This window comes from Bubalus kerabau, chromosome 1, assembly GCF_029407905.1.
Source record: "Bubalus kerabau isolate K-KA32 ecotype Philippines breed swamp buffalo chromosome 1, PCC_UOA_SB_1v2, whole genome shotgun sequence".
NCBI lineage: Eukaryota > Metazoa > Chordata > Mammalia > Artiodactyla > Bovidae > Bubalus > Bubalus kerabau.
In genome coordinates, this window is record NC_073624.1 from 21,636,096 (window position 1) to 21,648,186 (window position 12,091).

General features: G+C 34.8%; 1 protein-coding gene across 2 annotated transcripts; it reads left to right on the forward strand.

Moving 5' to 3' along the window:
* Nucleotides 1–1,316: 1,316 nt before the first annotated feature.
* On the forward strand, nucleotides 1,317–11,752 carry KLRF1 (killer cell lectin like receptor F1). 2 transcript variants are annotated; one of them, XM_055566107.1, is made up of 6 exons: nucleotides 1,317–1,401; nucleotides 3,612–3,710; nucleotides 5,037–5,192; nucleotides 7,657–7,796; nucleotides 8,572–8,684; nucleotides 11,644–11,752. In XM_055566107.1, the coding sequence occupies exons 1-6, from the start codon at nucleotides 1,317–1,319 to the stop codon at nucleotides 11,750–11,752; spliced, it is 702 nt and encodes a 233-aa protein (XP_055422082.1). The 2 variants fall into 2 exon arrangements, with proteins under 2 accessions (XP_055422082.1, XP_055422083.1); XM_055566108.1 differs by lacking the exon at nucleotides 5,037–5,192.
* The last annotated feature ends 339 nt before the right edge of the window (nucleotides 11,753–12,091 follow it).

Here is a 12,091-nt window from a genome sequence, read left to right on the forward strand (position 1 = left end):
CCTGCCTCTTGAGAAACCTATATGCAGGTCAGGAAGCAAGAGTTAGAACTGGACATGGAACAACAGACTGGTTCCAAATAGGAAAAGGAGTACGTCAAGGCTGTATACTGTCACCCTGCTTATTTAACTTATATGCAGAGTACATCATGAGAAACGCTGGACTGGAAGAAACACAAGCTGGAATCAAGATTGCCGGGAGAAATATCAATAACCTCAGATATGCAGATGACACCACCCTTATGGCAGAAAGTGAAGAGGAACTAAAAAGCCTCTTGATGAAAGTGAAAGTGGAGAGTGAAAAAGTTGGCTTAAAGCTCAGCATTCAGAAAATGAAGATCATGGCATCCGGTCCTATCACTTCATGGGAAATAGATGGGGAAACAGTGGAAACAGTGTCAGACTTTATTTTTTTGGACTCCAACATCACTGCAGATGTTGACTGCAGCCATGAAATTAAAAGATGCTTACTCCTTGGAAGGAAATTTATGACCAACCTAGATAGAATATTCAAAAGCAGAGACATTACTTTGCCAACAAAGGTCTGTTTAGGCAAGGCTATGGTTTTTCCAGTGGTCATGTATGGATGTGAGAGTTGGACTGTGAAGAAGGCTGAGCACCGAAGAATTGATGCTTTTGAACTGTGGTGTTGGAGAGGACTCTTGAGAGTCCCTTGGACTGCAAGGAGATCTAACCAGTCTATTCTGAAGGAGATCAGCCCTGGGATTTCTTTGGAGGGAATGATGCTGAAGCTGAAACTCCAGTACTTTGGCCACCTCATGTGAAGAGTTGACTCATTGGAAAAGACTCTGATGCTGGGAGAGATTGAGGGCAGGAGGAGAAGGGGACGACCGAGGATGAGATGGCTGGATGGCATCACTGACTCGATGGACGTGAGTCTGAGTGAACTCCGGGAGATGGTGATGAAAAGGGAGGCCTGGCATGCTGTGATTCATGGGGTCGCAGAGTCGGACACGACTGAGCGAATGAACTGAACTGAAGAAGGGTACAATTTTCATTTCCCTGACCTTACAAATTTATCAGGAGGAAGTTTTAAAAGAAAAAAATATAACATTGTATTAAGTTCAATGTGTGGTGGACAGTTGAGAAATTGTGTGTTATCTTTGCTCGGAAATTAAAAATAGCATTTCCTTTGAGGTTTTCGACCAGTGGATGAAACTGTGAACCTGTTGTATGTACCTTGAGTGGACCATTTGAGGCCAGTTTCTGATTAGCAGTGGGTTTATTATTCTTCTCTTATTGCATATTTAAAAAAACAAAACATAAAATTTTACATACGCATCTACCCACATTTGAAGATGCAAGATGAAGAAACATACATGACCTTGAATACACAGTTGAAGAAAAGGAGTTCTATCCGAACATTTCAATTTAAATGTCAAGGTATGAAATTCAGGTTTTGTTTTTTTTTTTATTGTTGTGGATTCATATGCGTGAGGATTTACTATGAGTTGATATTCATATGCCCTTTCTTGGATCACTGCCTTGTCATGGTGAAGGGGTTTGAGAAACTTCATAAATCTATGAGCCCTGCCATTGACATGAAGTTAAGCAAATTCTGGGAGATGGCGTGAGACAGGCAAGCCTGGCATGGTGCACTCCATGGGGTTGCAATGAGTTGGATGTGCCTTGGAGATTGAACAATAATATCCATATGAATATTAATGTGGATAGAAGTTTCCATTATTCTGTTTTTTTTTTTTTTTCCCTTCTTGGACTGTTTCATTTTTGTGATATTTCCCATTGTCTGTCTCTGCGTCTATCTTTTCTCTCTTTCTCTTTATCAATATGGGATTAACAGCTATTTGCTTTGAAGTAATATTTTGCCTCATATTATTAAGGATATACCTAGGAAATATACACATCTAGTTAAAATTAATAATTAAAAAGTGAATGAATCTTTGGTGCCAGTCATTCACCTTTTTACCATTTATAAAATAATGACATTTTAAAATATCAACTTTTAATTCAGCATGTCAAAAGTTTTAAAATATGTTTTCATCAGGTGAAAAAACTTGTTTGGACAATAGAGATATTAACATGAAAGACCACAAAATGTAGGGGCTCTTCCGTGAAAACGTTTCTCACATTCAGTTTGTAGATGGCATCTGTAAACCAAAATGTGTCTTAGCACAGAAAAAGAGGTCAGGAAAGTGTAAAATAATAAATTTGCAATTCCTAGTAATTTAAGTGGCACATGCTAATAATCATTATTTACTAATGTGTTTTGCTGGTATTTAGTAAACTTTGGTAACATTTTGTAAAGTTGGGAATTAGACATATGACATTTTAATCTAATCAACAATTTTATATTTCCATCTTTTTCAGTGTTTACCTAACTGTTCTCACTTGTTTCTTCTTCCGAATAATTTTATAATACATTTTGCAGACACTTTCATTATAAACAACAAAATAAAAAAAAAAAAGAGATGTAGTTTTATGGTATATTAAATGCTTCCTAATTTATCAATCAACTTAAGGAATATTTATCTCTGACATTTAGCCTTCAAAGCACTCATGGCTGAATTTCCAAGTGTTTAAGTCTGTATTCATGATATACTGATTTTTTGTTTGTTTGCTTTTTATTTTGGTGATGTGTCTCTGTTAAGGATGATATTAGCTTCATTAGGCAAAGAACTGTTCTCTTGAAAAAGTGCCCATCAATTTCATCTTTAATTTTTAGCATAAAGTGGTGGATATTGTCATTTGTTTTTTTACTTCTGTAAGATGATGATATATTTTCCCCAAGCTCTATGAATGTGAGATGAATGGATTTCTTAATATTGAACAGCTCTTGTATTGCTAGAAAATTCAACATGATCATGGTATGTTTTGACTACTACTAATATGTTTAAGATTTTTGTGTGAACACTCTTAAAATTCATTTGGTTTTGCTTTTTTAAAATACACTTATTTTTGATGGTAAAGTGCTTGTGTTCTAAGCTTCTAAGTTAAATTATACCACTTCTCAGGGTAATGAAAATGTTAGTTTCTTCATAATGCTGAATTTAACATGCCTTAAATTCATATTTTGAAAGTTATCCCATGATACTTAGGAGAAATAATTAAGTCTGAGTTGAATTTGAATAGGCTTCCACACTCTTTATCCTAACATTTTCTGATAATCATTTGTTTGATTTTTAATATAATGGCATTTTATTACATGTGTTGAAATTTATTGACTATCATTAGTACTATATCAAAATATCCAAAAGCAATCTGGGAAATGTAAAATATTCCTTAGTTGAACTCTGATAAAACTTATTTTACTATTTTTGTTAATATTACTATAAGAGAAAAGGTGTGCACTGATTTCCCTGAGATACTGTTCTGTGTGATTTATTACACTCTTTCTGGACCGGGATTGGCAACTTCAAAGGTAGCTTTTCTCTTCCGACCATTCTGATCATCTGAAGTAGTATCATTGCTGAATAAGATAAATATGTATTTTTCTGTTTCCTTAGATTTTATGTTGCTATTGCCTAATATTCTATGATATTCAAAATCTATATTGTGTACAACCTTGTTATTACAACTGCCATCAATTCACAGGAATGTACTTTCCAAGCTAATTTATGTGATTAATCTGTTAGACTGTTCTGTGATGTCACACCGATATAAAATCTTATTGGGGATATCTGGAGGACTAAATGGCATTCTGGTTTTGACTTTGATCACCCTGAGTCTGTTAGGTAAGTTAGATGATCTTAATTAAATAAAACTATGAAAAATGTTTACTTGTTTCTCATTACTCTTTTCATATTCATTCATTATTCTTTACACTAACAAAGATTTAATGAGATTAAATTTAAAGATTTAATGATTTAACTATGTATAAAGCAATATATTATGCCCCACAGTAACATATTGATTAATTATTTGAATCAGGTACATATCTTGTCCTCAAGTGGCATACAGTTTACTGGGAGAAAATTGTATGTAAGTGTGTGTGTATGTAATGTATTTGAAATCATACTTCAGGATTTCTTAGATACCTGTGAATAGATTGAATTACATTATTTTTCTTAAAAAATTATACATTATTATTTAAGGTTGAATTCAGTTTACTCTTGGTTTTGTCCAAATATTTGCTGAACGATCTTTAGACTCCAAACATTGCTACATATCCTTCAGAAAAAAAAAAAAAAAGGAACAGTCATGGTGAGAAATCCCATATTTTAGTGGAAAAAACATTAAAAAAAATTTAGGGTAGACTGGGCTAAATACAACATATAGACTGAAGTAAGTCAGAAAGAGAAAAACAAATATTGTATATTAATGTATATATATATATATATATGAAATCTAGAAAAATGGTACTGATGAACCTATTTGCAGAGCAGGAATAGAGATGCAGATGTAGAGAATGGACTTGTGAACACAGAGTGGGAAGAGAGGGTGTGGCGAATTGAGAGAGTAGCACTGGCATATGTTCATGACCATGTGTAAAATAGATTGCTAGTGGGAAGCTGCTGTACAGCACAGGGAGCTCAGCTCGGTGCTCTGTGATGACCTAGAGGGGTGGGATGGCTGTGGAGAGGCTCAAGAGAGAGAGAATATATGTATATATATAGCTAATTCACTATGCTGTACAACAGAAGCTAACACAACATTTGTAAAGCAACCATATTCCAATAATTAAATAAAAAAGGAATGAAAATGCACCTGTTGGTGCACTAAAAAAAAAATGCATGGAAAAAAAAAAAAAAGAAAGCATGGAAAGAGCATGCATAACCCCTAGAACTAGAACTTTGCTTTATTTATTATTGTATGACAAGTTCTTAGGACAATGCCTGGCACAGAATAGATCCTAAGCAAATACATGTGCTATACATGAATTCATTGTGTAATACTTTAATTCACTTTTCATTAAACACAAACATGTTTTAAAAGAAAATTTATCATTATCCCTTCAGTTATTTCTTGTTCCAACCATCTGAATTGTTCTGAAGAATTTGTCTCTGAGACATTGCCTAGAGAAGATGTTTTCCCAACCTTAAAATAATCCTCTTTTCAAGTTTCTCAGGAAGTGCTGCCAAAATGCCTAAAAGAGTATAATTCAAACATCACCCAGCATGATGATATTGGATACTTGGAAGTCAATAGTGACACAAGAGGCAATATACATAAGAAAGATGCAGGACACTGTGTTTCTAGAGCTACAGGTCATAAAGGTATCTCTCAAGGCTTTGGCCTCTATCACTTTTAATCATTTGGATTTTCTAAGTTTGAAAAAAAATCCCATTGAAGAGGTATGCAGTAGACTAAATTAATGAAGATTTGATATAAATCTACTTTTTACTCAAAACTTGATTCACATATTCTTAATTTTTTTGTTGTTGTTGTTGTGGAAGAACAGCTGTAAAACAACATAAAAAGGCCCTTCCCTCTAGGAATTTAAAATCATATTGAAATATATAAACATGAAAATTAATTGTGATCATAAGGAATGATGTAAATAACTATTTTTTTGTCTCATTTATCCTTTTTTCAAATACAAAATGGATAAAAGTAATTATATCTAACAGGCTATCTGTTATGATTTTAAAGTTAGAACTTCCAACCATCCAGAATTTTGGGAAACTGTTCTTCCTATTTTCAATTTTTCTTTTAGTTTAAGTTTTTAACACTTATTCTTTGAACCTTTGACTTTTATTTGATAGTTTGATATGTGAAAAAGGTACAGTTGATTTATTCTATAACTACTTGCAAAGAATTTTTCTGAAATCCACTAGTTTACAGTTTCCTTATCCTATATAAAATGTCATATGTATTATATTTACTTATTAACACTCTTTTCTTTCAGATTACTTGTCTGTTTACATGCACAAGTCCTCATCCAATTGAAATATTATAATTTTACCACTTTTTTATACTCTGGCTATCTAATTTCCCCTTATGTAATGAAACTTTTTCAGAAGTAAGAAAGCTTTGATGGGTAAACATGGATCAAATAGACACCATTAAGCATTCATTAAAGTCAGTCTAAATACTGCATAATTAACTATAAGAAATTAATTTCCTGTTAATTTTCTTATTGAGGTAATGTTAACAAATATAATTATTTAAAATTAAACATCAATGGTGTTATGACATTCAAATGTGCAACTATCATGTCTATCTACTTCCAAAACATTTTCATCACCCTAAAGAGAAATCCCACACTCCTCTTTTCATTTTGGGGTGAGAAAACTATTTTGGAGTTAGATAGGTGTGCATCATGCTTGCACATCTTTTGGATGTTCTAAAACCCATGGCTTTTGTACATTAAAATGGCTAGCGTTGTGAATTTTATGTTACATAAATTTTGTCTCAGAAAATAAAGAGATTGTAAAGGCCAGAAGTTTGAACAGTTATGTTGATCCGTGCTTATATTTTTATATTATACTACATTTTTCTTCATTGTTATTCTGAAAGTCTCAGTTTCAATTTGAGAATGCCTTAATTTAAATTTAAGAAAATCAAAGGACCTGCAATTATAAAGAGGATAAAAAATTGTTATTCATCTCAATGTTACTTAATATCAAAAAGGAGATATTAAAAACAATTTACACACATAAAGCAATGAGAAAGATTTCTAAAACATTACGTGGATAAATGCTAAGCAAATGGTATGCTGCTGCTACTGCTAAGTCACTTCAGTCGTGTCCGACTCTGTGTGATCCCATAGACGGCAGCCCACCAGGCTCCACCGTCCCTGGGATTCTCCAGGCAAGAACACTGGAATGGGTTGCCATTTCCTTCCCCAATGCATGAAAGTGAAAAGTGAAAGTGCAGTCGTTCAGTCGTGTCCGACTCTTAGCGACCCCATGGACTGCAGCCTACCAGGCTCCTCCATCCATGGGATTTTCCATGCAAGAGTATGGGAGTGGGGTGCCATTGCCTTCTCCGGCAAATGGTATAGATAATAGTTAATCTCTCATAGCGTTAATGCTATGTATATCTTGACTGGTACATGTTATTTTAGTAATCATATTAGGTTATGACATGAAAAAAAATCCCTTTATATCTGTCTAGGTTTTGCTTCAGACTTCCCACGTGGCAATAGTGGTAAAAATCTACCGACAACGCAGGAGACATAAGAGATGCAGGTTCTATCCCTGGATGGGGAAGATCTCCTGGAGGAGGGCGTGACCACCCACTCCAGTATTCTTGCCTGAAGAATCCCATGGACAGAGGAGCCTGGTTGGTTTCAGTCCATAGGGTGGCAAACAGTCAGACACAACTGAAGTGACTTAGCACACACACACAGGTTTTGCTTCATCTTACTAAATTAATTTTCTTGGGACCTCCCTTGATGGTTCAGTGGTTAGGAATCTAAGTTCCAATGCAGGTGACTTGGTTTAGATCCTTGGTTGAGGAACTAGGATCCCAGATGCCCAGGGCCACTAGTCCAGCATGCTGTAACTACTGAGCTTGCCTGCTACAACTAGAGAGAAGCTTGCATGCTGCAATGAAGAGCTGACACAGACAAAAATATAAAAGAAATATTTTAAAAATAAATCAGTTTTCTTAATTTTCATGGACTCTCATTTGTATTTTGGATACCTTGTCTGAGTCTGAACACTTTGTTGTGATTTTATCATAGCTCTACTCTTTTTCATACAATATGCAAGTATTTTCACTGTCAATTTGTAGGAATGTGCTCATCAGAATGGCTGAAGTATCAAGAAAAGTGCTATTGGTTCTCTAATGAGATGAAAAATTGGAGTGACAGTTATAAGTATTGTTTGGGGGAAAAATCTCATCTACTAATTATTCAGAACCAACTTGAACTGGTAAGTGGTTTAGTATCAAGCTTATGATACTTGCTGCTTTGCAGTTAAAATGGCTTATCTCAAATTTCTTCCCACCTTTTCATTAAATTATCTTTTATCTTGGCTACTGAACTTTTGGTGCCCTTTTAAATTCTGAGCTGGAATCCAGTGCTTCCCTTGACTTGGCGTAATTGTGGTCTGAATATTGATGTTTAATTTACAAGTAGTGGCAGCTCAGCTGATAAAGAATCCTCCTGCAATGCAGGAGACCGTGGTTCGATTGCTGGGTTGGGAAGATCCCCTGGAGAAGGGGCAGGTACCCACTCCAGTATCTTTGCCTGGAAAATTCCATGGGCAGAGGAGCCTGGTGGGCTACATGGGGTCGCAAACAGTCAAACACAACTGAGCCACTTTCACTTTCAATTCTATGTCTTGGTACATAATATATAGAGAAATCTGCTCGGTTGTGTCCGACTCTTTGCAACTCCATGAACTATACAGCCCATGAAATTTTCTAGGCCAAAATACTGGAGTGGGTAGCCTGTCCCCTTCTCCAGGGGATCTTCCCAACCTAGGGATCAAACCCAGGTCTCCTACATTGCAGGAGGATTCTTTACCAGCTGAGCCACCAGGGAAGTCCATATGATATATAATGTATGTGTAAATAAGATGATTGACTAGGATAAAAGCCTTCATGTAGAGTGTGAGTTGTCCAGTAGAATTCTAAAATCTTACTTAGTATGTCTAAATCATTAAGCTATCCTGTTCATTTAATTACTCATCACCCACTTTTTAGGCTTTTATACAGAAAACTCTAAAACAATCAAACTATGTGTGGATTGGGCTTAACTTTACTTCCCTGAAAAGAACATGGACCTGGGTGGATGATTCTCCTTTGGATTCAAAGATGTGAGTCTTTCCCAAAAGGCAGTATGATCTCTTGTCTATCAGAGAATTTATCTCCTTAAAGCATCTATAAACATATCAAAATGAACTCAAATAGTTCTTGGTACTAAAGAATTTGAAAGGATGAAAATGAATGTTGGCTGGAGTAATGACAAATTTTGGCTTGGTTTTTAAAGCAAAAGGACTTGAAAACAATAGTGATTGTTCACTTACTGATTTTAAAAACTACTCACACTTTATAAGGGAAAGGTACATTGAAACAATGTAGTCTTCTGCTTTCAAAGTTCTCAATACTTTTTTAATTTTTATTTTTAAAATTAATTTTATTGGACTATAGTTACTTTACCATAGTGTGTTAGTTTCTACTGTACACCTAAGTGAATCAGCTGTACATCCTTGTTTTTGGAGTTCCTTCCCATTTAAGTCACTTCAGAACCCTGAGTAGAGTTCCTGGAGCTATACAGTAGGTTCTCATTAGCTACCTTTTTTATACATTTTATACATGGTATCAATAGTGTATGTATGTCAGTCCCAATCTCCCAATGTCATCCTCTCCCTTTTCCCCCTTGGTTCCTTCCCTGGTATCAATGATTCTTTTAGTCATTTTTAGTAATTAAAAAAAAAGCTCTACATGATTTTTTTTTATATTGTAAGATCATCACAATGCTAAAAAAACAAATAAAAAATACAAGACAGAACAAAATAATCCTAAATGCTCTCAGTGGCTGCAGGAGATTATTGAGATTTTGAAAATTTTATGAATGCTTTTGCGCACTTGTATTAATTTATAAAATTATATTATACTATAGTAGGACCAGCAAACTCAAATATTATCCCTATGTTGGTAGGCAAAGTAATGGTGCCCCTAAATGTTCTAATCCCCAAATTCTGTGAATGTTACCTTAAGTCTAAAAGAGAGTTCATGAGTGTGATTAAATTAATAATCTTGAGATAGAAGTGTTATGCTGGATTATTCAGGTGGGCCCAATGTAATCACAAGTCCTTATGAGAGGGAGAAAGTAGAGGCAGGCTCAGAGGAGATTTGAAGATAAATGCAGAGGTCCAAGTTGTCTGATAGCCAAGGAGTGCAGGCAACCTCTAGTACCTGCAAAAGGCAATGAGCAAGTTTTTCCCCAGTGCCTGCAGCAGACAACCCCAAAGACACTTAATTGTAGTTCTTTAAGACCAGCTTTGGAGAAGGCAATGGTACCCCACTCCAGTACTCTTGCCTGGAAAATCCCAAGGACAGAGGAGCCTGGTAGGCTGCGGTCCATGGGGTCGCTAAGAGTAAGACATGACTGAGCGACTTCACTTTCACTTTTCACTTTCATGCACTGGAGAAGGAAATGGCAACCCACTCCAGTGTTCTTGCCTGGAGAATCCCAGGGACGGGGCAGCCTGGTGGGCTGCCATCTATGGGGTCGCAGAGAGTCGGACACGACTGAAGCAACTTAGCAGCAGCAGCAGCAACAGCAGCAAGACCAGCTTTGAGCTTCTGATATCTAGAACTGTAAGATAAAAATTTGTGCTGCTTTAAGTCACCACATTTTTGACAATTTATTACAGCAGTGAAAAGAAACATTCACTATGGTAACCAATACTATTGGTTAATGAATACTATTGTGTTATTGTCCTTATTACTTAAGTAATAAGTAATTACTTATATTGAATCAGTTATTACTTAAGTTATTAAGTAATTAAGTTATTACTTATTAAGTTATTAAGTAATTACTTAAGTTATTAAGTAATCAGTTATTACTTACTCAGTTAATACTTAATAAGTTATTACTTAAGTAATAAAGGAGTGAAGTAATAAATATTACTTATTTTCTATCTCTGGAGAAGAGAATAGCAACCTACTCCAGTATTCTTGCCTGGAGAATTCCATGGACAGAGGAGCCTGGTGAGCTGCAGTCCATGTGGTTGCAAAGAGTCGAACACGACTGAATGACACACACATTTTCTATCTCACTGCACTAAATTAATAAATCTAAGGAAGTCAACTGAAGACATTATTTGGAATGGAGAATAAAATTATGGGTGAGATCTAAGTTGTATCACTGGACATGACCTGCTTGGCTACTTATGAAGATGCTAACTTAGGTTTCTTCCTCATGCCAAATCCACTAAACACTACCTTTAGGATTGAGTTTTAACTCTGGACTATGCCTAGGGATTTTTATTCAAAAACATTCAATACAAAATTCAAGCGTAAACATATATAAATTCAAATGTAGGTGTATTTTCCAATATGAAAATCCAACACTTACTTTTCTGCTATTATTCTGGAAGCCTTGAAAATCATGTATATCTTTTTTGTGACCCCTTCTTAAACCTTTTTTCTAAGTTTAAATAAATTCTTAACAGAATAAATCAGTAACAGTACAATATTTTATATATAACTTCATTATTGTATTCAACACATCACTTTATGGATAAGTATTACAATAAGTGTATAATTTATTTAGGGCTTACATGGATCAGTTTGTGGCAGGTGAGAGTTCTACCACTGAACCACCAATGCAAGCGGGTCAGTTTGTGTACTAAGTTCTTTACAAACATCTAGTCATTTAACCTCTGTAACAACATAATGAGGTAAATATTCGTATCACTATTGTACAAATGGATATGAAAAACCAAGGAAGATTTAATGAGCTACTCATGTGACTTACTCCCAGTTTTTAATCTAAATGGATGACATGGAACAATGAAAAGAAGACTAGGATAGAAATGTGAGCATAGATATCTTCTTAGCTCTGTCATTTACAAACAGACTTTGGAATTCTCTATCACAGACAGTAATACTAAATTACAGAGATATTGAAATGTTTCATGACTCTAAGTATTTGAAAATGCCTTAAATATTTGAATTATCTTTTAATTAAGGGAGGTTTTTAACTGAGAACAGAATGGATGTCTTCAGCAATGATGATGAATAATATCTTTATCTTCTCCTTTTCAGATTTTTCATAAAAGGACCAGCTCAAGAAAATAGCTGTGCTGCCGTCAAAGAAAACGGAATTTACTCTGAAACTTGCAGCAGTGTTTTCAAATGGATTTGCCAATATTAAAATTTTAAAAGTGACAGTGAGTTATCAAGGATCAAAGTTTCGATCTAACATGAATCTTTAGGAATAAGAATTTAAAATTGCAATTAAACACCCCCTGGCTTCTCTATTTTCCCTCAGTCATGTTCATGGGTCCTAGTCACAGAGTAACTCATGTTAACAGTCTAAAATATACCCTCTGATTCTTTGTGTGATAATATAATCCAAAGTGAACCCATACATTTATATTCATGATGTAATTCATCTTTTCTTTTACAACAAATGTGAGTAAATTATGTCTGCTTTTCTGTTATTTTGCTTTTTTTTAATTGTTAACAATATGCTATGCAAATTTCATATAGT

Coding starts and splice junctions, on each gene's coding strand:
- KLRF1 (XM_055566107.1), top strand. CDS start 1,317: ATGCAAGATGAAGAAACATACATGACCTTGAATACACAGTTGAAGAAA. Junction 1,402..3,611: donor ATTTCAATTTAAATGTCAAG/GTATGAAATTCA, acceptor TTAATCTGTTAG/ACTGTTCTGTGATGTCACAC. Junction 7,797..8,571: donor TTCAGAACCAACTTGAACTG/GTAAGTGGTTTA, acceptor CCCACTTTTTAG/GCTTTTATACAGAAAACTCT.